At 39.5% G+C, this 24,943-nt stretch overlaps 1 protein-coding gene across 2 annotated transcripts in view; it reads right to left on the bottom strand.

The window, feature by feature from the left end:
- Nucleotides 1-24,943, bottom strand: part of cacna1ib (calcium voltage-gated channel subunit alpha1 Ib) — a 68,537-nt gene that overhangs the window by 1,530 nt on the left and 42,064 nt on the right. The window contains exons 12-38 of one of the 2 annotated variants that reach the window (XM_077605152.1): nucleotides 23,549-23,734; nucleotides 22,776-22,893; nucleotides 22,532-22,687; nucleotides 22,314-22,401; nucleotides 21,703-21,872; nucleotides 19,236-19,306; nucleotides 18,604-19,075; nucleotides 18,069-18,169; nucleotides 16,417-16,540; nucleotides 15,979-16,047; nucleotides 14,413-14,591; nucleotides 14,209-14,335; nucleotides 13,475-13,600; nucleotides 13,260-13,349; nucleotides 12,318-12,510; nucleotides 11,823-11,974; nucleotides 11,495-11,604; nucleotides 10,980-11,113; nucleotides 9,351-9,421; nucleotides 8,862-8,940; nucleotides 8,549-8,670; nucleotides 8,015-8,461; nucleotides 7,413-7,547; nucleotides 7,216-7,350; nucleotides 6,889-7,099; nucleotides 6,583-6,746; nucleotides 1,944-5,264 (exon numbers count right to left, since the gene is read on the bottom strand). In XM_077605152.1, the coding sequence (XP_077461278.1) occupies nucleotides 4,896-5,264; nucleotides 6,583-6,746; nucleotides 6,889-7,099; nucleotides 7,216-7,350; nucleotides 7,413-7,547; nucleotides 8,015-8,461; nucleotides 8,549-8,670; nucleotides 8,862-8,940; nucleotides 9,351-9,421; nucleotides 10,980-11,113; nucleotides 11,495-11,604; nucleotides 11,823-11,974; nucleotides 12,318-12,510; nucleotides 13,260-13,349; nucleotides 13,475-13,600; nucleotides 14,209-14,335; nucleotides 14,413-14,591; nucleotides 15,979-16,047; nucleotides 16,417-16,540; nucleotides 18,069-18,169; nucleotides 18,604-19,075; nucleotides 19,236-19,306; nucleotides 21,703-21,872; nucleotides 22,314-22,401; nucleotides 22,532-22,687; nucleotides 22,776-22,893; nucleotides 23,549-23,734 (4,399 nt within the window). In that variant the 3' untranslated portion in view covers nucleotides 1,944-4,895. Of the gene's footprint in view, nucleotides 1-1,943; nucleotides 5,265-6,582; nucleotides 6,747-6,888; nucleotides 7,100-7,215; nucleotides 7,351-7,412; nucleotides 7,548-8,014; nucleotides 8,462-8,548; nucleotides 8,671-8,861; nucleotides 8,941-9,350; nucleotides 9,422-10,979; nucleotides 11,114-11,494; nucleotides 11,605-11,822; nucleotides 11,975-12,317; nucleotides 12,511-13,259; nucleotides 13,350-13,474; nucleotides 13,601-14,208; nucleotides 14,336-14,412; nucleotides 14,592-15,978; nucleotides 16,048-16,416; nucleotides 16,541-18,068; nucleotides 18,170-18,603; nucleotides 19,076-19,235; nucleotides 19,307-21,702; nucleotides 21,873-22,313; nucleotides 22,402-22,531; nucleotides 22,688-22,775; nucleotides 22,894-23,548; nucleotides 23,735-24,943 lie in introns of those variants that run through there. The other variant, XM_077605153.1, reaches the window with a different exon arrangement.

Here is a 24,943-nt window from a genome sequence, read left to right as displayed (position 1 = left end):
TTGCACATTAAATAATTGACTCGGGGTGAAGCGTTGCCTGCAATGGTTCATTCTTTGAGCGCTAATGCAGTTTTATATTTTGAAGCCTTTGAATACACTCAAATACACGTTTCACATTTGAACCATGGAGCTTGGAGATGTTAACACGTGGTACAAAAAAGGGAAATGCTTTTAAAGAGAAATTACATGTAAAGAAACATTTGGACAAAAGGAAAATAAAAAAAAATCAGAATAAATGGATGCCAAAAAACATTGACTGTTGTGGTAGGCTGGGAAAATCTTGTCAAAGCAAGCGAGAGTCAGGTGGATTTAGTTTAATGAGAGATATACGGTAATTGTAAATCTGTAGTCTTTGTCAAATTCCTTCCAAAATAAACAAATCAAAGAATTGTGTACCTCACAGTCACTCAAAATCAACAAAATTATTGAAAATTAAAGCTGTGGCTGTCACGATATGGCATCTTGCTTTACAAAGAAATGGTAATTGGTTGTCGAGTTATCATCCGCCTGGTTCCTTGAGAACCTCCCCATAAGTCCTTCATCCTTTTCCTTTCCGACCTTATGCATCTGCTTCGTTAACAGCCAACATCTGGTGCTTGTGTATCGGTAGCGAGTAATGAATGAGTGGTGCTTGATTTTCTGTAATTCCTCCACTGCATTGTTAACATTTTACGCAACCACTCCACTTTGATTGAAGTGCTAATAATGCTGACTATTGTGTTTACACAGAAACAGTTTCCTTATCGACTTTGTGTGCAAATATCTGCTGTTTTATTCATGAAACTTATCACATGGCATCATGTTATAAATTTGTAACAACATTGTTAAATCAACCTTTTTTTTATCCCAAATGATGCATTTTAATTATTCATGTGGATAAATTCGTTACTAGAAACATGGCAATGGATGTTTGAGCGACACATTCTTCATAATGTTAATGCTGCTACTGGAGTGCTAACACTAATAGTATTGAATTTGTTGTTTTTAAACCACCCAGAGGGAGGGCTTAAAAACTAACATGCTTTGTTTCTGCTCTTCTTCTTAGGAATGAACTTACTACTTTCTGTTATTCGAGGACTGATCAGAATGAAATTTGGTAGGTATATTTTTGGCACTTCTCTATTTTTTTTTTCTACAAAAAGTTAAAGTTCAAATTGCTATTTTGAAATGTCAGAGTTATATTCTAGTGCTATATACATTCAAAGCCAGATTTTTTTTGTCTCAGGGCTGATTAATAAAGATGAAGTAACTGTGAAATTAAAATTGCTCCTTTCGCAAATGGAGCTGAATGAAATTTGATAGGTAAATTTATGCATCAATCCTCTGAGACCTATTTTTGACCAATACATTTGCCTAGTTAGACTCCAATAAAAGTAGCTTTGAAATTTAATGACCGTAAGAAAACATTAATGTAAGCCTTCTGGCACTCCTTTTCATTGTCATGTTTTTTTGTTTTTTTATTTCACATCAGCATTTGGCGCATTACCGCACGCTCAACAAGAACGGCCACTAGACTGACGCACATCCTCAGCTTTGTCGTGTGTATTAATCAGCTCCCTCTTTGGGATACAATTCCTCTGAATACAGTTTTATTCCTTTAATAATAGTCAACATGAAAAAAAGACATCCAGTTTTGTATTAGGACGCATTTTGTTTTTATCTGACGGATTAAAAGACGCCGATTCTTTAAGAATGTGATAGGCTTGAGAGCTGACTTAAGAAGATTGTTTTCAACCAATACATTTTCTTTGCTTGTACCACTGCATCCTCTGAAAGTCTGCAGAATGCTGATTTTTTTTTTCTGTTAGCATGTGGAGAAAAATGGATTTGAGACAGCTGCTGAAAAGATCATTTTATATGACACCAGAGTGACATTCAGCAAAACAGAAACAGAACTGCACATGCAATTTGGGGGGGAAGGAAGGTAGTGTGTTTGCGTGTGTGTGTCTGTGTGTGTGATGGGGTGCGTGATGGTGGGTGGGGGTTTGCTGATACACATTACATGTCACACAACATCATCTTTTCTGTGACCTTTCAATCCCATTTCCATTTTTTTTCATTACATAAATAGAATCGTCTCTCTTCCTGTTTTTCCTCAAGTGCAATTCTACCACTACTACTATTACTACTACTACTACTGCTGCAATATATTGCATATCTTCAACATAGGGTGGCATGGAGGGACTCAATACTATTTAAAATTGTGGCTTCTCTGTTCATTGGTGAAATCTCAGCTACTAAAAACACAGTGTTGACATCTCTGCATCATGCATACAAGTGTATGTGTATCCACCAGAGGTCTTCAAAATAAAATAAAAAACACTTGGCCAGAAGGATCGGACAGACCAGACTAACCGATGAAAATAACTAACATGACAAATGGGAGCCATTTGTTCCATACCACTTGCCATAGTTTGTTTGTCCTTTTGCTACATGTTGGCAGACCTGAGTCAGATAAGAGTTTGGCAAACAAATTAAGAGGGATAAGTTTAGCACTGGTTTAGCAACCTTAAATATATTTATTTGTCCAAAAACACTGCAGTTCTGCAATGTAATTGATGGAAAAACTGTAGTAAGTTCCTGGAAAAATAAAGTGATTTTTAATCCTATTGCTTGAGAGCTGACTTGAACTAGGAAGACTCGTGTTTACATCCACTAAATGTGTATATTTATACACACACTGGTATTAACATGTTATTATTATTATTATTATGCTGACAAGAACTGGCAGAATTTTTAGAGAGGTAATACATTTTCTTACAAACTCTTTTGGTGGTCAGGGTTTAGGGAACAGTATAATATCTCCGACTCTAAAATATTGCTGGGTATTTTACTAAAGTGACAGTTTCAATAAGGACTCTTTTCTTCACAAGTAAATGTACTTAAAAAGTTTTTCCATTCAGTACATTTTTCCTATTATATATTAAGAGTAGTTGTGCAATTCTGTTTTTTCATAACCGTTTAACAGATATAGGATGTGTGATTTTTTGTTTGGATATATATTAAACTAAAAAGCTTGCTAATGAAAAGAGAAAGGTTGTTAAGAACATTTTTTTCCACCTCAGATGAATTTCGATTATTTTCATTTGTGTAACGGACAAGGTCACTTTGAATTTATGATAAGACTGAGCATGTAAAACCTGGCAATCTTAATGAATCACATACAGGTTTTTTATCGAATATCTAAAAAGCCGAATTATGCCGAATGAAACTCTATTTATATTTAGCCTATTTAGCCTGATTGAAGTGTTACATTGAATATTTTCAATCACTCTGACCATTCAGTTTCATTCTAGTTGGAATATAAGGCTCTATGAAAATTCTGAAAGTGGTAACAATAGTCCTAAAAGTTTTGAAAAGAATCTTAATTTAGGCAAAAACGCTGCTTCGTGAGAGCCAACTCTATATTTTAATGCAAATTTGTATAAAACTATTAAAAAAGTCTCTTTACTACATACACCATCTTTTAGATGCAGAGGAAGAGTGACAAGCTAGAAAGACAATTATTGGTGTAAGTAACAGTGAAAAGATAGCACAGGATAACTAAATGGGCAAAAAGTAGGACTAGCCATGATAAGTGTAGAAAACTGGTTTGACCTCAGGTGGACTGGATGATGAATTGACTGTTCATACTATACGTACTTTGGATAAAACTACTATTCTACATCTAGGCATGTAAGACTGATGCTATAAGTATTTGGCCCATTACTGTATTTCACTTATCACACATTTGTAGCCCTTTTTGTGGGTTTTTGAGGGGCCCGCATATATCCTCTTTTGTAGTCGAATTTCAGAACGTACAAGCTCCAAAGACTTGTTTCTCCCAAGCAGGTGCATTATAGAACAGAGCCTTCCAGGCTTTTGAGTTCTAATTTTACTTATTTGTGAAGGAAGTCAAGCATACAGATAAAACTGCTACAGTCCACTTTCAGTGGTTGGTTTTAAGACCCGATGAGTCGAGAAGAACTGTTTCCACCAAGCAGCAGCACGGTTCAGTGCATTAGGAAACAATTTCATTTGGAATTTGTTGACCACAGTCTTTACTGAAAATAAAGCAAGTCAACATACTGACATATACACGAGCTGAAGCTAAAGCACTTTTTAGTGGCTCACTTTAAGAGTCGACAAACTTCAAATTCCTGATTCTACTAGGGAACAGTACTAGATAGGTGTGGAATAAAATCATTTGGGTTTCCATTTTTCAAAGCCTCAACGTTGTCCAGTCTCTACCTAACCATGAAGCGGGTCAAACATAAAGGACATAATACAGATATAGGAGTTTATTTTCAGACTTGACAAAATCTGAAGACATATCTCCACCAAGCAGCAGTGTGGTTTTGGTTTCTGATTTCCAAAGACTACCAAACCATAACAAAAGTCAGACATATCATCTATTATCAACAATTGTGCAGTGCAAGATTAGGCTATTGATTTACCCTTCCAATCCATCAACTGGACTGGGACACTTGGTGGAAATGTGTCTTTGGGGGACAGATATACAAACAGTCCTTTACAAAACATAGAACCGAACATATAATTTGTCGCTGTCCCATGCCCAACTGAACTTATCAGTAGGTGAATGCTATTTTTAGCAATGTTGCTATTGAAACGTGAACGTGAGGCAGTTCCAGTTGGAACCGCCACAGTTCTGAATCCACTGATTCACCCATCTTCTGTACTGCCAATCCTCCCGAGGGTCACTGACAGGAATTACCACCATAAATTTCCTGTCATCTTTCTCGTAAGCAAATCCCTTTGTTCGCAACTCTTTCGGTCATTCCAGAGTGGAGAGAAGACGGTCGATCTCAAGTAGCCGTGCAAAATTGAACAGACTGTTCAAAGACTAGACACAATTAGTTGGAAGAGTTCTGAGCATGATGGGATAACAAAATGTTTCATCTGTTCTTCCGGGAGTTTGTGTCCCTTTCCTGGGTCTTTACATCAGTTTGTTGGCAGGTCACGGAGAGACTGTTGAGGGTACTTGAGAGACACTCCCCAGTGTCTTCATCAAGAGGCTCTGAAGAGTTCTGGTGGGGCTGGGTGGGACTCAACTGGTGCCCCTTGGTGGCTTGGAGGGGGATAGTACAGCTGTGGTTTTTCACGGTAGAGTTATTCGGTTGAACTGGTGAAAGGTTTGACAGCTGAAAAGGGGGATCCTGATGTGGAGTTGTTGAGACACTGAAGCTGAGGTCCTCCTGGAAAACCACCTGTTGGTAGCCATCTGGACTATCAGTAGTTGATGACGAGTCACTCTGGGACAAGTGCTGCCCACAGAAAAATACAAATGTATTTTAAACCAGATTTTCCTCCTTGACAACCATACATGCTCACACTCACACCTAGGTGCAATTTGAGTGTTCAACCAGGGTACCCTGCATGTTTTTGGGATGTTGGAGGAAACTGAAGTACCCAAAGAAAATCCATGCCAGGTGCTAATGCAAACTCCACACAGGGTGGATCGATCTGGGATAGAACCCTAGGACCCTAGAAGTGTTTGGCCATCGCTCTAACCACTAACTACCAAACGGCCATGGAAATATATTTGTCATTAAATTTGTTGACTGATCATAATTTGTTTGTTAAAAAAATCTCTTGGATATAAAAACTTTGAAGGCAGCAATGCAACAAGAATGAGAATGTTGACTTGTAATGTGGAGGTCAATAGGTTCTCAAGAAAGGAGAGATTGGGTACTAAAACAAAAAAAAAGCAGATGGCTGGAGGAAAAAAAACAATCTGTAAACAACAGTTGGTTAAGTGTGACCGAGAAAGATGTAATGAGATGAAGTAAAAACTGGAAAGAAGTATATGAATTAAAGTGTGAGGAAAGAATGGGGGCAGCCAACAAAGATGAGCTGTGGCCATGCAAATTAGCTCAGTGCCACCAAGTGCTACTGGATCACAGAGCTTTGCAAAGCCACCAGGTAGGCGGGGGGACAGGTCGCCATGGAGACACAAGAACTAGAAAAAAACAGGAATTCTTTGTTCTTGTTTCATGCACACACAAGTCAATGCGGATTCAATTTGATTGAGTGAGGCAATGTTCATAATAATTAACGCTGTTCTAGGAGTTGTATTTGCCGCAGCACTACTATTTTTTTTATAACATTTTTGATAGATAAAATGGACACCCCCCCAAAAATCAGGATTTCAATTAACAAACAAACTACTAAGGGGCCAATGAGAGCTAAATCTGGATGGATGAACTGATTGGTTAAACACACCAAATTCAAAATAGATTGGAACGGCAAACATTGATGAATATGTCATTTTTAAGATATGGTATTGACTCTCTAAACTTTTGGTTTTGCCTCTGGCTAAAGCATAGAAGTCTTACCCTTGTTTTTTCTTGGTCTTGGTGACATCAGGTCTCACGGTTTTTGATTGTGGAAAGTAGTCTTGATCCCAAAACTACCCCTTCTCTGTATCTTACTCCCAAGGCACATTCATGACATCATCAATCTAACCCTGTTCTAAACTCTTTGAAAATTGTATCTTTGTGTGTCTGTAATCATTTGACAAATTGACAATGATGTCCATCCACGCACCACACATTCGTCAATCCATTCAACCAGTCTTAATACCCGTGAGTGCGGCACCCCGCTGATGGATCCGGGTGAACGGAGGGATGCCCAGGAGGTCGAGGAGGCCAGCCGGGATTGAGGTCTGTCTCGAGGGTTGGCGGCAGGGTGAAAGAAATCAGCCGGGAGGTGAAAGACATCTCCATCGATGCGACTTACGTATTCATCTGCAAACACACAATTTGTCATCGTTTTACTTTTCGGTCTATCTCATGATAACCATAGTTTAAATTGTTTCAATCTCAAATGGTGTTAAATTTGAAATGTTAAATCATATTGTTCTGCTATTTTGGCTACAAGAAAACTCACGTGTTTGGCTATCTATGCAATGTTTCGAGATTTGTCTTTCCACTGAGGGGGGACTCAACCGAGGATGAACACTAGACTCAAAAAGCTGGTGGACTTCCCCCTCTTGTTCTTCCTCAGGCTCTCCTCTGGAAGTGGAAGGAAGAGGAGGCCTCTCAAAGCACCCTTCTGTGGGTAACTCACTCGAATTGTGGGAGTCACCGCTGCTGTCCCCCTGAAGAAAAATAAAAGCATCGTAAATGAAGGTCTGAGCGTTTACTATATGTGACTGTGTAGCTTTTGAGTTTGTGTTTGTGCCTTTGTTTCCATTTATGGGTTGTGTGAGTATACCTGGCTTCCTTCTATCAACATCTGGTAGCTTGCATGTTCATCCAAGCTGAGATCATCAGGCAGTGCCGGTGATGAGGATTTGTCAGACAGCTGCTCCGACATCAGTGAGGTCCTCTCTACCTCTGCCAAGCGAACCTGTGACCCAGACATGGTCAGCTTCCTGATTTGCTTGCACATGCGCATGTTCGAGTGTTTACCTCCTGTGCGTGCCCATCACAGTCCTTGCAGATGGGGGAGTAATGATGGAAGACAGAACCGGAGAGGTTGTCGATCATATCACCTTCCGTTGAGTCTTTGATCAGCAGCGACACACTGTCCAGCCATTGGCTTTCCTGTCAGTGAACATATACATATAATTTAGGTCTTGATCTTATGTCGGGGAAAAAAAGGTAGCAGGCTGGAGATTAAGTATTTAAACCTTAATGAAACATTTATCCTAGTTTCAAACTGTATACATTGTTTTCAATCCAGAACCTTCGTTTTAAAACCATGGACTTAAATTGGATGCCTAAAATCTGCTACGCTAACATTGTCATGAAACCGAGATTTGAAAAATAATAAACCCAAATCCGAATTGAAAAAATAAATAAATTTGACCTGAAATCCAATCCTAACTTTACAAATTCGAATTCTAAATTGAAACTCACTCTCCCCACTATAAATCTTAAACACTATCTCAATTTTAACCCCAACTTGAAAGACCTACCATGAGGGGAAACTTGAAACCTAAATCATTTATTAGTTCCAAAATAATCATCACAACACATGAAAACTAATAAATCCGATTTTTATTTTTTACCTGAGCAGGAGAATAAAGTCGACATCTGTGCTGGTGGTGTCCCTCTTGAAGAAGACCCCCCACACCACCTGAACCTCCTCCGTCTTTTGGCACACCCATCAAAGCTCCACTTGCCCCCCCGACTGTTCCTGCCACTGCCGTAGACTCTGGTGTGCTAACCAGTCCACCGATTGCCCCACCTGTAGCCCCTGCTATGACCCCAATGCCACCCATCATGCAGCAGAGGCCACCTTGGGCCAGTTCAAGCTCGATTTCGGCGTCCATTTCAGCATCCTCTTGCGCTTCTTTGTTAGAGTCATCCAGATGCTTCATTAGCACGGCGACCACCACGTTGATAAGGACAAATTGAGCCGTCAAAACGAAAGACACAAAGTACAGTGGAGAGATAAACTGAAGACCGGCGTGGCAGCCGTAGTCGCTGCCTGGGGGGCACTCGCGGAGTGTATCCTAAGGGTGCAAAACACACAACCAGCTGTTTAATTGCAAATATATATACTTATTTAAAAATAGATAAAATAGATAAAGTAAACAAACCTTCATTATACCATTCCAGTTGTCCCCCGTAGAGACCTGGAAGAGTGTGAGGAATGCCATTCCGAAGTTTTCGAAGGTGGCATGGCGGCTCATTCCCTCGCACGGATAGTCAGCGTTGCACACTGATGGATTTTAGAGAAAAAAAATGTTGAAATCCTTTGGCTATAATGGTGCGTGCCACTGAGTGCTAGAGTGTGTGCAATCAGTTTTTTATCATGTTTAAGTATAGTGCTTTAATGAACAAAGAATGTCTTTCACACTTATTGCATTTCATCTGGAAAATTAGTATTTTAAACACCATGCAACTTCTTACCCAACTCTCCAAAGAGTTCCACACCAAGGGCAGCATAGATAAAGAAAAGCAGCATAAACAGTAGGCCGAGATTCCCCACCTGAAACAGAGAACCAAAAGAATGTTAGTCACGCAAATAAAAAATAAATAACAGAAAGCATTTTTCATACAAATCACATTCGCCTGGACAAAAAAAAATAATACACTGAATACTTTCTTGTATACGAACAGTCACATTGGCAGTGTCAATCAAATAGAGCTTCTGAGACCTGGACAAATGTGTCTCATATTCCTTTTCAAAAGTAAATGAAGCCATCTGAGAAAAATAAAAAAATATTTAATCAAATCATTCATCCTGAAGGTCACAATTCTCAGGGGAACCTCCTCAGACAGTGGCCATTGATCATTCAGCAAATGTTAATCAACTCCTGGGAGTCCCAGTGTTTGTGTGGTGTAAGGGTTAGCGTGTGTATCTGGCAAGGTGCAATGGTTTTGTGTTTTTGTTCTAACCTGAGGCAGAGCTTGGACAACAGTATCAAGTAAAGCTCTCATCCCGGTTGCCATTTTAAGCAACTTCAACACTGCAAAGAAAGAATACATACACACACACAGAAAAATGAGTGGACGATCAACCACAGGACAGATAAACCTAGATATGAGGAATTGGGAACAGAAAGAGATTACACATAGTCAATAGATGGAGTATCTCCAATTCCCTCAGGCCCAATTTCAAAATACTGCCAACAGTAAGCAGGAAGTGAAACAATAGAGCCTTCTGATAGAGGGGGTGAAGGGCAGAAAAATTTATTCCGTGTACAATTCAATAATATAACGGTGTTCAACTATGAAATCAGTGCCACTGGAAATTTTCACTATACGATAGTTTATTAGTTATTTTTGGTGTTGTTGCTCACATTTGACTGCATGTTGGGAATATATCTTTAGTTTATTTTTGTTGAAGACAAAGAAGCCTATACATAAGTGTAGAAAGTCAATAGAACTAAAAAATTTTTTTAATAAAGATAGTTATGGAACAAACATTGTTTTTACTGAGAGAAATATTGGCTGTGGTTTTATTTTTTTTTAAAGAAGCAATTTTACATGTACTATATAGTGTCATACTTTCAATAGAGTAATATTTATTATATTATTTAAATAATAGAAGGGTTAGGTAGTTCAAATATTTTTGGGGAATATGAATGTTGCAAAACTACAAAAACAAGCATTGCAAAATCAGTGGTTCAGTGAAGGAGCTTGCAGGTGAGTGTGGTAACAGACAGATGCTAACAATAAGCATGGGTGATAAAACTGCAAGATCAGGTGATGGTTAGCCTCCAACTAACCATCAAACTGCCCCCCCAGCTCGCTCGTTAATTACCACCAGCTGTCGTTTGATCAGGGGGTGCATTGAACTAGAACATAGAAATGTTGCAGTAGGACAAGTTGGACCTGGCGGAATAAAGTGTGATTGGTGTAATTAGGTTGTATCCAACTCCATTCTAGCAGTTAATTCCGGAGAGCCATGACCTCAGTTGTGGGTTCATGTGGAGGTGAATACATGGGAAATGGGAAACAAATGCTTGGCAATAGGATATTGACCAAAAACACGATATCAATATATGCTGCTCAGTTCAAGAAGCTTCCAAGGGATCAATCGGCAAATTACTTTGGAATTGAACTACACTGCATATTTTTGGAATGTTGTAAGAAACCAGACTACCCAGAGAAAACCCACACAGGCATGGAGGAGGAGACTATACAGGAAAACCATATGCAATTTAAATTTCATTATATTTGTATAATGACAATAAAAGCATTCAATTCAATTCAATCCAAAACAGAAACACCATATTGTCGCCTATACTTTCGTAGCGAAAAATTATAACAGGGAATTTAAAGATTTAGTGTTTAGATTTAGGGGTTAATGTTTGAAAATAAAGTCTAGTATTTAACATGTTTAGGGGTTGGGATTAGTTTCGATTAAAGGGTTTGGGGTTTATGGTTACTGGGATAAGATATGAATGTAGGCAGCGATGTAGTTGCTTAATTATTTAATCATAATTTTTATTTACATTCTTTTACAGAGTAAAATCGTAGGTGTGTGTGTGTGCGCACGAATGTGTGTGTGTGTGTGTTTACCTCTAGCGATCCTAAGCACCCTCATGATCCTGATAATGGTTGGATTGATGGGTAGGGAGGCATTGATCTCAATTTCCTCAAGCGTGATGCCCATTACAGATAGCAGCACGATAGCCAGGTCCAACTGGTTCCACCTGCATGCATACACACATAAATGCACACGCAGGCCTGTCATTGTCTGAAGAAGTAGGGGAGAGTGAGTGATGGCGAGTCTGGTGACTTTTAAAATATTGAAGCACAAAGGGCATGCCCATGACAATTCTCCCCCATATTTGTTTTTTTTTACCGACAACAGGAAATTTGGTAGAAATTAATATTATCAGTACACTAACAAATAAGTATCAGAGAAACAACCCTAGAAATACACCGAAGGTTTGCCATTCTCATTTGGAACATTGTTAGGTGCCCTTTAAACTAACACATTCTTGAGATTTTGCCTTTTTTGCTACCTAATTTGAACTAAGAAAGTTGGGAAGCACCCAATTGCAAATGCATTTTAATGTTTTCTTCTGTACCTGTCCTTGAAGAAACGCCGAAATCCAAAAGCCACCAGCTTCAGAGTCGCTTCAATGACAAAAGTGGATGTGAAGAAGTAGTTGCAATACTTAAGCGCTGTTTCTAAAGACTGGAGATACAAGATAGAAGACATTTTGTGATCAGTATTGCTACTCCAATGATTTAGTTGCAGGAGTGTCTAATGGCATGCCTGACAAGCTCGGTCGTACTCCCACATCATAATTTATTCTATGTTAGTGGTCAAGCTGCATGAAAATTCAACTTCATTGTTTTCATCATATGCTAATGAATGCCTGACATTACATTAAAATGCACAGTATACATTACCTGAGGCTGGCTGAAGTGCTCGAGTGACATGGTGATGACATTGATGCAGATGATAAAGGTGATGACCAGGTCCAGGTAGTGGCTGGTGCACAGTGTGTGGATGGCCAGTCGCACCGGGCCATAGGAGGCGTAGTAAGGAAGTTTTTGGGCCTCTACACACAAGTACAGGGTGTTATGAATGCTGGAGATTTTATATTTTGAATCAGATCGGTATTCATGTAACAGAAATTTGTTATATAGTGTATGGTCACTGAATAGTGATGACATCAAAACTGCGGGATGGCTGAAAACTTCATAAATTAGAAGTTTGAAAAGTTTGGCATCAAACAATCTTATTGAAACCAACAACAAAAAACGTTCTGCCAGGAGTCAGGAGGTAATAATGTAATTGTAATGGTTCAAAATGAAAACAAGAAAACACGCATTTTGTATCGACCTGAAATCAAGAGAAATATGAACATGCTATTAGTTTGGCTTTTATTTCTGTTTTCTTACTGCGCCTCTTCTTCTCCATCCGTTGTTGGCGCTTCTCCTCACGCCGCTTGGCCTCCTCCACTTCCTGGTGTTGGCGACACTTGTGGAAGTTCTCCACAACCACGCCCACAAACATGTTCAGCACGAAGAAGCTGACGATGAGCAGGAACGAGATGAAGTAGAGAAGCATCCAAGGGTTGTTGTTGATCACTGGCTACAAGGTGGGGCAATAAGGAGGTGGGTCAGGTGGTTAAAGTTCAGGACGGATTCTAAGGTATGCCAGGCTTGCTATTCGTCCACTTCATTCGTCAAAAAAAGAAGCTGATGTCTATATAATTGTGTGAGAAAGAGAACTGAAAGTAATATCTAGATTTGTTTTGTTTTCCCTACCCTGGGGCACCCTGACAGAATCATCCAGAAGAAAGGAGAAAGACTCCCTGTAGTGGATTACTTAATGGCCTTGAAATTAAAGCAATTGCAAGAGAGAATCTGTTCATGTCAGCTGACTTGTATGCAATGAGTGGGTGCGCCTGCAGGCAACATTATGTGCCACGCAAAATAAGCCGGCACTTGAGTGGAGGACTTGAAGTTGATGCAGTGAATAACGCATATAATGTTTGTCAAATTTGTAGGAATGTTTTAATGACACATTTTGGCTCATAGGAGGGATGAGGGTTTATTTGGTTACTAGCAAATGTTGCAAAATATATGTTGTTCACTGCAAAATAACCAGATACACAGTAGTCATCATCAACATACTATCTTTTCATGTCCGGTTCGTAAATCCTTTGAAATACAAATCTTTTGACAAAGTCAGATATTTATCTTAATATTTTAACACATAGGCCCCAGCTGCCACTAAAACCTGATTATTGATCTTTGAAGGCCGCTTCTAACTCAATTTATTGCCGTAAACTCAATATTACAGTCTTTGCAATTTATTACTTGCTCAACATGTGGTACCTGTTGGTCGATGCCAACTGCGTCTAGTCCGTGATACATGATGTTCACCCAACCATCTTTGGAGGCCAGCACAAACAAGGACATGAGAGCCTTTGGTAGGATATAAAACACAAAAATCATTTCAAGCTCAGTTTTAGAACTCCATTAAGTAGATTAAGTGGACAAAAATCAATGAGACTGCTTTAGTGGTACTCGATGTGTCGGTCACTTTTTACCTGGCCAAGATTGTCAAAGTTGTACTTGTGGTGCACCCATCTGTAGTTGGCAGCCAGGCAGTTGGACTTGTTGGTAATGTTCTTTATATCAAGACCCACACAGTAGTAAAACTTGCCTTTGAACAACTGCCTCACAAGGAAAGAGAAATATCTCCATCAAGGGAGTTATTGTTGTGATATGCTTTTCTGAAGTTCTGCCATAATTAGCACCCAATGCTACTTCATTGCACAGATAAAAAGGCTTTGACAGCACAAGTTGTTGACAGCCTGATTTTTCCTCTTGAGGAAAATTGTCATTCAGATGCATGATGGGGGATACTGAGAACTATATGATGGGTTTTGAAGATGTTGTGGAGGAACACAATCTTTGTATTTGTCATAGGATTCAAATTATTCTGAACATAACCAAGAAACTACACTTACCCAGACCAAGTCATAAACCAAGGCTAACATGAAAGTACCCAGCCCAGACCCTAACTTTAACAACTAGACCTGGAGTGCTCATTTCGTCAATGGCGATCAACCAATCAATCGCCAAGGTAGTATTGGTAGATAGCATGAGAGTAAGATTTTATCCAGTCTGTTAATTTCCTTTGTGCCTGAACAATGTCACTTTTGTACTGCGACATCACAATGTGGTGACCGCAATACCCACACTTTTTCTGAACATACATATCTGACTTATTTAACAATCGTTGATACTGAAGATTAACCAATTTAGGATTGATTTCTACCTGAACTCCAAGAATTCCAAAGATGATGAAGAAGGCACAGCAGATCAGTACAATATTTCCAATGGGTTTAAGCGAGGTAATGAGAGTCTCAACTACTAGCTTCAAACCTGGAGCTCTGCTGATGACTCTACCAAACAAGAGTAAGAAATAAAATTAATATGAAAAAATACAACAATGCGGCTCTGGCTAAAAAATGCCACTCACCTGAGGGGGCGCAATGTACGCAGTAACCTAAGGACGCGGAGCACGCCAAGGATTTTAGCGCCACCTGCCATGGAAACTACGATGTCGATAAGGGACACAAAGACCAGGAATCCATCCAGAACATTCCAGCTACTCCGCAAGTATGCTGCCTCGCCCAGGTAAAGACCCATCGAAACCACCTGTGAAGATAAAAGACGTGAAGAAGATGAGAATAAACCCTGTAAAATAATTCCCGTCATAATGCTTAATTAACAACCAGCATGGTGATTGGGCGGGACAACCAACAAATTTGGCAAACATTCTAAGAACTTACTGAAGAACAATTTATTGCATTATTTGAACCATGCAATTATGTCCTCAATCTATTTAATTTCACTTCTTAAATTCATTCTGAACAATATTTTATTCTACTGAGGACAGATTGATGGGATGCTGTGTCAGATGCAAGAAAAACTTCTCGTTTTCTAGTAGGCACATTTCTATTTGTCCCATTTTTTTTACCAAGCTCATGCAGACACCCAGGCTGTTACAAATGCTTCAACATTTAGCCCATATGACAAAGGGAAGGAATAAGAATATCCTAGGGAGGAATACAGGTATCCTGGCGGGCATGGATGACAGGGGAAAACGCTGGGGGAAGAGGGGGAGGGTTTGGAAGAATCAGGTGTTTGTTAGATGTTTTGAAGAAGCATCATTTGACACCTGCCAGCACTTGCTTGCTTAAGAACTGTCAGGCGGAACACAATATTGCCTGCTTTCTCAAGGAGATAAAAAGAGAAATGTGTAGAAAAATGGGTAATTCTGTCATGAGGTTTTCGGGAGAACCAAAACAATGTTTTTGAGATCCATGTTGGAAATCTAGCAACACGACCACATGTTCTAAAAAAATACAGAATGTTTATTAATGGATGAGTTCAGCTCAGTGGCCATAAAAACAGTGTATTTTGGGTTGTGGCCGTGTTAAGACTTAAGTCTTAAAAGCATTGCTTTTCCTTGTATTTTTTTTTACTTGGACATAAAGAATAGGACAAGTAAATATCATGTTCTTTATTTCATCTTGATGAGTGTTTGCCTTCAAAGGGAGGTACACTGTTTCTAATTAGTTATTAGTCTCTTTTCAAGGTTGCACAAAGCAGTTTTCACTATGCATGTGTTTTTAAAAACATTAGTTGATATGTCAATGACAATCGCAAAGTGGAAAAGATTAAAGAATTGTATTCAAAAGGGAAAGAATTAAAAAAAATGCTAAAACATGTGAACTCTCCCTCACCTCTGATGATGAACATGTAGTTTATGGAGTTACACCAATAAAAGAGGGGTCAAGATAAGAATAAATAATGGATAATACTGCATTTCCTGGACATTGGCCCGGTAAATTAAAGAGTGCTTGCGTTGATGTCACGTCCACCAGTAACAGGAGTAGCTAAATGCCTTCTGAGGATGGAGCGCTTGCTAATTAACCATAATCTAGCTTCATTATCTAACCACTAATGGGTGGGCACAGAGGGAAAAGTCTGTATTAGGATGTTACGTTTCATGGAAAATGAGTCTATATATGTTTCTTACCTTAAGGGTCATCTCGGCTACAAAGATGGCAGTAAAGACATAGTTGGAGAGTGTGAGGAGAAGCCTTTCCTGGAATACAGGAAGGACTAGTTAGGTAGTTAGAAAGGGAAAAAGTAGGGGAAAAAGGGTGCCTAGCCAGGAATTGCAGAATAGTTGGGTGTTTTAATTTTGTACTATGAACATGGTTGTATGTGGTAAGAGTGCCTGAAAATGCTATAGGTTGGAAAATCTACAGAAGTAGGAATTAGGGTGTAAAAGCTGGTACAGTAGGCAGTCAGGTAGCAGTTTGACAGTGGAAATATTGGTAATAATATTTTAAAATAGAGAAATAAACAAGGAAAACTAATGGGCGATAATAATAGATTAATCATCTGATGAACAGAAGTATACCTTGCCAAGTGGTAAGTATGAGGTGATATTAATGAGATGAAATGTTACCAGGCTGCCTTGGAGAATCCTGGGTCTCTCCAGGGCCACCGTGATGCAATTGAGAAAGATGAAGACCAGGACCACGTAGTCAAAGAGCTTATGGGCAATGATGGACTGGCAGAGCGCCCTGAACCTGGCAGAGGAAAATCACCAGGAGACCATGTAAGATTTGTTCTTTTTAATAATGTCAAAGATAGCATATGAGGGAATTGCATCATTGCTCAATCATTTTGTATATCCAGCAAAATTGCAAGTCACATTTTTGTTAGTGGTTTAGAATGAGTCAAACAGGGAATTAGTTCATAAACATTTGAAATCACCTTCACAGTAAGACAAAATCCAGTTTTGTACAAGAGTATTGCTTTTGTGCATAATGCATAACACAATCCCGAATCATTCAACGTCACAATGGGAGCTGCTTAGCATGCATTGCCACGTAAATTGTCACTTGGGGGGCCTGGCCTGACAGGCGTAGGCGCTCTCTCGCTATCTCACATCACACCTGCACTGTGTTTCCCTTTCAGAGTGGAAGACAATAGTAGGTTGGAAGTATTTTTTCTTGTTATTTCCTTTCCTTTCCTGAAGAGGCTATGGTTTAAATTATTCATTCATTCATTTTCTGAACAGCTTATCCTCACAAGGCTCACAGGGGGTTTTGGAGCCTATCCCAGCTAACTACGGGCACCAGGCGGGCAAATTAGTAGCCAGCCAATCGCAGGGCACAAGAAGACAGACAGCCATTAAAGCTCACACTCATACTTGGGGCAATTTAGAGTGATCAACCAGCCTAACCTTCATTTTTTTCAGAATGTGGGAGGAAGACAGAGTACCCGGAAAAAAACAACCCAAGCCCGGGGAGAAAATGCCAACTCCACACAGTTTGGACTGACCTGGCATCAAACCCTTGACCCCAGAACTGTGGGGCCGACACATTAACCACTCCCTCACTGCAAGGAAAACATCAAGTGAAAAAAATTATCGAACAAATAGATCATGTGATCGTGAATACATAGACTGAACCAAGCACAATGCTTTCTCTCCAGACTTGCAAAGCCACTCATATTTCCCCAAATATTGAGCCCGAGCTGACATTCCCTCTGGTATTAGATCATTTGTTTTCCTATCATAATTGTTCAGTTTTGGCACATTTCACATTTATAGATAAACATATAATGTAAGTGCCCAACATTCTGTAGGACCGTGCAAATATTATACATCCACTACCTGATAGATGGCACCTGCCAGCAATCTAAAAAAACAGCTAAGATCCTGACTGGCTTTCTTTAAGTGGCCATTGAGCGAGGCCTTCATGGGCGTTCCCGACAGCAGGAGAAAAACAAAAGGGCAGACGATCTTGGAAGTCAATATCTTTCTATAGACGGGAAGAAATTCTTGAAACAGTTCAGAGGTGGGGTTTTGAAAAGACATTTGTGCAAGCATGACATAACCAAAGGGTTCCTTATTGATGGGCTAATGCTTGTTTTCAAGGCCACGCTCCCATCAATCCATACAAAGCTTGTTCCGCTAAGTCCTTGTCCTTGCTACTTTTTAAGCTTTATAATATCGAGTGTTTTGGTGCTAATTTGTTAATAAAAGAGTGAAAATCAAACAGACTTGCTTAGTAGATGATAGGAAGTAATAAAACAGAAAGAAAAACTCACTTGTTTTGAGGGGAGAAGAGGTAGACTGACCAGTCTTCTCTGCTCTCACACCAGTCCGGCTTGTACACTTCAATCATCTTTTGCATCCGGAAACAAACATTCTGAAAAGGAGAAAAAAAACATATATATATTTCTTCCATTTAGAACAAGATACTTTTAGAACAGATGTTAAGAGTATCGGGTGGATGATGATCTAATTAAGTTGAATGGGCCCAAAGAGGGTTCCTGCATTTTCAACAAGACAGCACTGACTTTGTTGTTCTGTACTTTAATAGTTTATGATATGACATTAATCTAATTTGAAAGTTTTTTTTAGCTGGGTTTCTAGTCTAGATGAGTGTTTAATGACTTGGTATGGATGTATAATTCAGGGGAAAAGGTTGCTTTATTGTTTTGAACTGGGGGGTAAAGTCTGGGTTAGTGTTTTAAACCAGGATGGAGGGTTGAAATTTTTGTCTTAAGACGGGGCTTGTTTTTGAAAATAGGTTCCAAGCCTGGGCATATTTAAACAGGGCTATGATTTCACACAACTCACATAATCGGTTTCTCCATCCAGTTCTCCACGTTCCTTACGCGCATTGACTTGTGGGAAAACATCAACTATCAGTCGGCCATGAGGTGCCTTGCCGTTGCAGTCTCTGTGGTCTGTTCCGACACCACTCTCTACGCCAGAGCCCCCCGTGATAGACCCCCTGCTCCTCTTCCCATAGTCCACCTTGGCGTTGATGGGAGGGGGGAAGCCTCCCTGCCCCACTGCCCGGATCAGCTCCGGTAACTCCAGTGACAGAGCCCTGCGGTCCCTCCTGGAGAGAAAAAGTCCGGCTGGGGGAGCACCCTGAGTTGTTGGGGGCTGTTGGGGATGCAGGGGCCGAGGGAGGAGAGACTCCTGTTCTGCAGGGTGGGGGCATGTATAACGAGTGTGGGTGCTGTGTAAACGGAGGCTTCCCCCTACCAGAGGGCCCCCGCCAAAGCCGTAGTTCCTCCGGCCCAGACTGTTGGAGCTGGACCTTGAGATAATATGAAAATCAATCAAGAAGCCATTGGTCCAATTATATAATCATGAAGCTTTTCATTTACAGGCGCCAACGATTTCCAATAACCAAGCAGTTATGAAGGTAGTATTCAAAATTCCTGAACGAAAGTAGTCGAGTAATTGCTGTGTCTTACCTGCGGCTCCACACAGATTGAGGGTGGAATGGGCGACCCCAGTTGTGATAGTTGGAACTGCGAGCGTGCCGCTAAAAAAAAGGGAAATTGTATTTCAAGCTGGTATGTACGTATATTCATCTTCGATGCCGCTTATCCTTATGAGGCTACAGTTAAATAGGATGTTTAAACTATCAAATGTTAGGATAAAATCTCATTGATTTTGCTGTATTCTCATCTCATTTTCTGAACCGCTTCATCCTCATTAGGGTCGTGGGGGTGCTGGAGCCTATCCCAGCTGACTACGGGCCAGAGGCAGAGGACACCTTGAATCCATGGCCAGTCGATCGCAGGGTACACGGAGACGGACAACTATTCATGCTCACACTCATACCTAGGGGCAATTTAGAGTGTCCAATCAGCCTATCATGCATGTTTTTGGAATGTGGAAGGAAACAGGAGTACCCGGATGAAACCCACGCAGGAGAACATGCAAACTCCACACAGGTGCACTGATCTGGACCCCAGAGCTGTTCCTTTTTTTTCAGGATTGACGCACTATGTCATTCAGTGGTCATTATTAAAGCCGATTTCCAATATCAAGCAGGATAAATGATTAAGAAATTAGGTCTGTTTACTCATTTATAAAACAACAACAACAAAATCTTGCCATTTCAAATGAGGACCCTCAATGATTTGCCATTTAAAAATGCTAAATCCTAGCAAGTGTCAGCCCAATATTACATTTATTTATTTATTTGGTGGAAGAAAAGACAGCCGTGTTTGTCCCAGTATGCGTAATCCTCTCAGCGTGATGGACCTAATTATATGTTTTCCCCTTTGCTAAGACGCAATCCTGAGCCGCTCCCCTACATTGGAAAAGAAATCCACGTAGATGTCGCTATGGAAACAGTAATGAAGTGTACAACAAGAGACGTTAAGTCCCATGTGTGTGTTTGCGTGTGTTAAAGCGTGTTTTAAGACACCGCACATTGCTATCAGGATAATTTGTTCCACATTGTAGGCCACAACTCGCAGGCGCAAACTAATATGACAACATGAACTCAGCACTATTGATGAAATATGTTTTCTCTTTTTTAACTTTAGCAGACAAAGAGCGATACTTTAAGAATAAAGACTGAGATGTGTGATCACACGGACAACTGAATTATCAATCATGTTTTTTTTTCATGAACTCATTAAAACTGCAAAACAAAATTGGGCATGTTTTCAGAGATCTTAGCAATACAATTAGATAAATGATATTTTATTGTGTGCTTATCATACTAACCAGATTCATGCAGGTTATTGGTTACCACAAAAATGCTCCAGCTAAACTATAGTACTTTTGATATACTGATACTTTTTTTGAAAATGTATTATACATTGAATGCCAAAATGTTACATGTAAAAAGTAGATTATAAAATAAATTGACTCTGATTAATCTAACTTTATGCAATCTCTGTGCTTACTTGAAATTTTTTGTGGCCATGAACAATATTTCAATAATATTTGTGCATAAACAGGTTGTAGAAAAACCTTCACATCCAGACATTGTCATTTAATGAAGCAAACCTAAACAGGTTATTTTTTATACATCATCTAAGCAATGGACTATAACGAGAAGTTGTTAAATTATGAGGATGGATGATTGATTAATTTCTTACTTTTGATATAACAAATTGTGACAGTTGTACCTTTGCAGTCATAGTAGTCTATTGACACTATGCACTATGTGATTATTATTTTATCAGCGTAGTTAGGGTAATGATGCTACGTGATATCCTGCTAACGAGTTAATCATTCTCATTTATATTCTTATTCGACTTAATTAGATGAAGTATTTGGTCTGATGCATCTTCATACAAACATCATTCATTAATGTCTGACCTTCAATGTGCCTGACACATGGACATATAACTGACGCCGTGATTAAAAACCAAGAATGTGGTGTTATTCACAAGGCTGCTGCATTTCAATCAATCTACTGTGTCAGATGAGGTCAATCACAATGAACAGCTGCTCTCCTAATCGACAATCTTATTTATCTCTTCATAATAGAAACCCTAGCGAGTTCAATTTTGGAAAGAGATCCACTAATTGTATTGTTTGATGCGGTGGTCCGTGGATGTTTGCATTGCAAATACATCGCTTTGGAACAAATAACAGTATAACGAACAAATTATTGTTACGTACTCCTGTTCTTTCAAGAGTAACGTTTTTAATGGTATATAAATGGTTTTAAATTTTTCTACAACATTGCGAAGTGTTATAGCTGGGATTTGGGTTGTATTTCTGCTGTCCAGATATTAATGACATTCTAACTTTTTAAAATAAGGCATGCAATTGCATTTTTTCTGACCAATAAATGAGAGGGGGCATGTGTGTGTGCTTAAATGTTGATAGGACAGATCCTGTCTCAGTAAGAAATAAAAATAAATGTAAAATGGAGTTTCACCATCATCACAGAATGCATCACAAATTTACCAATGAAAGCGATCGTCTCTCTAGGCTCCATTTGCCACCGCTAACCACACTGCTGTTTCGGGACTCGCCAGCAAAGCTCTGCCGTTTGGAAGAGAGCAAGCCCCCTCTGGATTCCGTTAAAGTTCCCAGCTCCAGATGTCCATTGGGTGTCAAGGTACAGATTCTGGGGTCTGGAAAGACAAATTCAGAATGAGAAGACATTAAATCACAGATTTAGATTGAACTTTGATCCTAAATGACACTGACATTTTTTAGCAAGCAAAAACTACACTAATTCCAGTAGGAAACCAGAAGCAATGCTTATATTTTGACAATGAATTGTAATCAGATAACAGATTATACGGTAGGTCAATTTGTAAAATATTTTAACTTAATTGAGAAATGTGGAAAAACTGAATGTTTTTTTTTTACTTTCCAATTGGTCAGACCTATGTTAGGAATGAAAAAAAATTCTCAGATGCCGTTAATAAGTACAATCTTTGGAGGCTTCAATGTTTTGATTTTTTTCAGAACTGCTAAGATTTAAGAATGACAAGTTTGAGAACAATTAGGAATATAAAGAATTTGGAGGCATAATACATTTTATTCAGCATTCCTTCCAAACATCTCACCAGACAACTTTATGGAATCATGCTTCTCACTATCATCAAAGTTGGAAGAGGAGTGGTCATCATCGGAATAAGAGTGATTGGCATCCCCCTGTTGTCACAAGAAGCACCGTTTGAACACAGGTTCTTCTGACTAACACAACAAACTAAACATGGAGCTGCCTCATGGTGAAGAAAATACAAGGTAGGGTTGCACAGAATGTGATGTGATGATGCTATACCTCTGCCTGAAAACCCTCCACCAAGATGGCTACCAGCAGATTGAAGAGAACGTAATTCCCGAAGGTCATTAGGGCTACAAAATACAAAGCGGCAAGTGGCGATGTGGCCGCCATACCGTTGTACAAGACCACATTCCAGTCTTCTTGAGTCAAGATCTACAACAGTAGAGTGCAGTTATTGATTTCATTTTTGTTATTCAACGTCCCCCAATATTAGTATAAATCCATCCAGGCAGCCTAGTACCTGAAAGACAGTGACGATGGCCCATAGCAGCGAATCAAAGTTCTTCCTGTCGGGCACTGTGTCTCCTGTCTCTGTCTTTAGGCTAAACTTGCAGCCAAAGATGTGCATTCCCAAAATACTAAAGTAGAAAGATCACCATATATTAGCACACATGCACTGTACTATATTAATCTCATTACAACTATGGAAAACCACTCATGATTCTTTTTTTTCTTTTTATGTTTAATGATGTTGCCCAGGGTGGGAGCCGATTGGCTGCCAGACCACAGCTGCCTCCCGAGTTTGTTCCCTGCACTTAAAGCTTGTCTAAAGTGTGACACACAGCCTAAAGTGTCTCCTCATTTCATTGCATTCCCCTCCAATAGTTAACAACTTTGTTACTCCAGGGCTGCAATGGAGGCGTGTAAAACAAAACAAATAAAATACTTGGTAGCTAGCAGAAAACTTGAAATTAGGATGTCCTAGTTAGTATGCATGTGGGAAACTAACATGCACTGGATTAACAATAATATTGGGACAAAGACATTGTCACAATAAGTGCCGCATTCAAATGACATATCTAAAAGATTATATGTGTCATTTATGTTTTGATCTATTCTGATTCAATTGGGCTAAAACAATCGACAAATCAATTCAGATCAATGAATTATGACACCCATTGTAATAAGTAGAATGGACTATTTGACTGATTGAGTAACAAACCAACTTCATTTGTCATCAATCAAACAACATAAAACCCCAACCCTTACTTGCAATATATTGAATAGGCTTACCTGAAGATAAAGATGAAAAGCATTAGCAACATACAGAAAGTGGCCACATTATCCATGGTCTTCATGAGGACCACAAGCTGTCGTCTAAGAGCAGGCATGAACCTAACTAGTTTGAGAACACGGAGAAGTCTGAAGGTCCGCAACACCGATAGGCCACCATCCGACTGGCCCACGATTTCACATACGCTGGACACGGAAACACAAAGCACAGGAGAGAGAAAATGTCAATGTGGGGGTGAGGAAAAACAATTTTCTTTTTACTCAATGATACATTTCTCAAGGGTTTATGGTCTAAACATTTTGTTATTCATTTTGGTTGAGAACAGAAGGCCGTCTTGTACAAAATGGCATACCCAGAGATGAATGAAAGGTTTAGCTCGTTATTCTGATTCTATGAATGCAATACATATTCATTAGAATGTCATGTTTTGACTAGTTGCAGTACAGTGAAATTATATCACGCCTTCTGCTAATGCCTTTTTTACAACAAAACCATCAGGTAAGTCATTCTTGATTTTATTAATATTTCCTTTCTTAATTGTCAGTAAAGTAGCTTTATTGATTGGCTACATTCCCTTTCATGTCATAATTAAGGACTCTAGGAGCAGCCAATAAGATTTTTGGCCTAGATATTGATCATGTTAAATATTTTAGACTGTTATCCCCAAACATAAAATGAGAGGTAATCCACAGTGAATTTAGCACAGACACAAAAATGAATATTTTAGGGTAATCTTATAAAATAATCTGGCATTTTTTTGTCCTTTGTCTGCACGGTTGTCCTAATGTATGCTTGGGAGATTTTCTGCTTACAGCAGTTGGGTCTGGAAATTCCATGATGCTTAAAAGTAAGAACATTTACACAGTGTCCATGAAATCCAGGGATTTCCCAAACCTTCAAAAATCAAACACTAAGAGTGTTCAATAATTAACATTAAAACCCGGTGCTCCTCTTCTTTCTGGTCTATCTGTTAGGCATCAAAGTCCCTTCCTTCTGCATCACAAGAGAATAGCGTGGCGACAATAGTGCCATGTACGCTTTATTGAGCACATTGAGGCAGCTGAAGAGCGGGAAATTAGAGATAAGACAGTGATGCAGATACGATGAATGGCCCGGTGTGACGTGACGGCCTCGTCTGATCTCGCCGTGCTTGCGGGGGGCTTTCATGTCTTTGATGGAGGCGTCCTTCAAATGAATGCCGACAAACAGGAAACGTATTAAAAGCACCTGAAGCCTCACAAAAGACCAAAAGGGGTTTTGACACTGTGGCATTCAAACACTTGACAAGGATTTAAGCAGGTGGCACACAGGCAGCGATAAAAAGTAGAGAGAAGGTGCTTTCTCAGATTCGCATATTGGTACTACAGTCCAGCTACGGTTTAAAAAAAAGGATT

The sequence above is a fragment of the Stigmatopora argus genome, chromosome 7 (genome assembly GCF_051989625.1).
Source record: "Stigmatopora argus isolate UIUO_Sarg chromosome 7, RoL_Sarg_1.0, whole genome shotgun sequence".
Taxonomy (NCBI): Eukaryota; Metazoa; Chordata; class Actinopteri; order Syngnathiformes; family Syngnathidae; genus Stigmatopora; species Stigmatopora argus.
The sequence above is the reverse complement of the archived record's forward strand: the minus strand, read 5'-3'. Positions and strand labels throughout refer to the sequence as shown.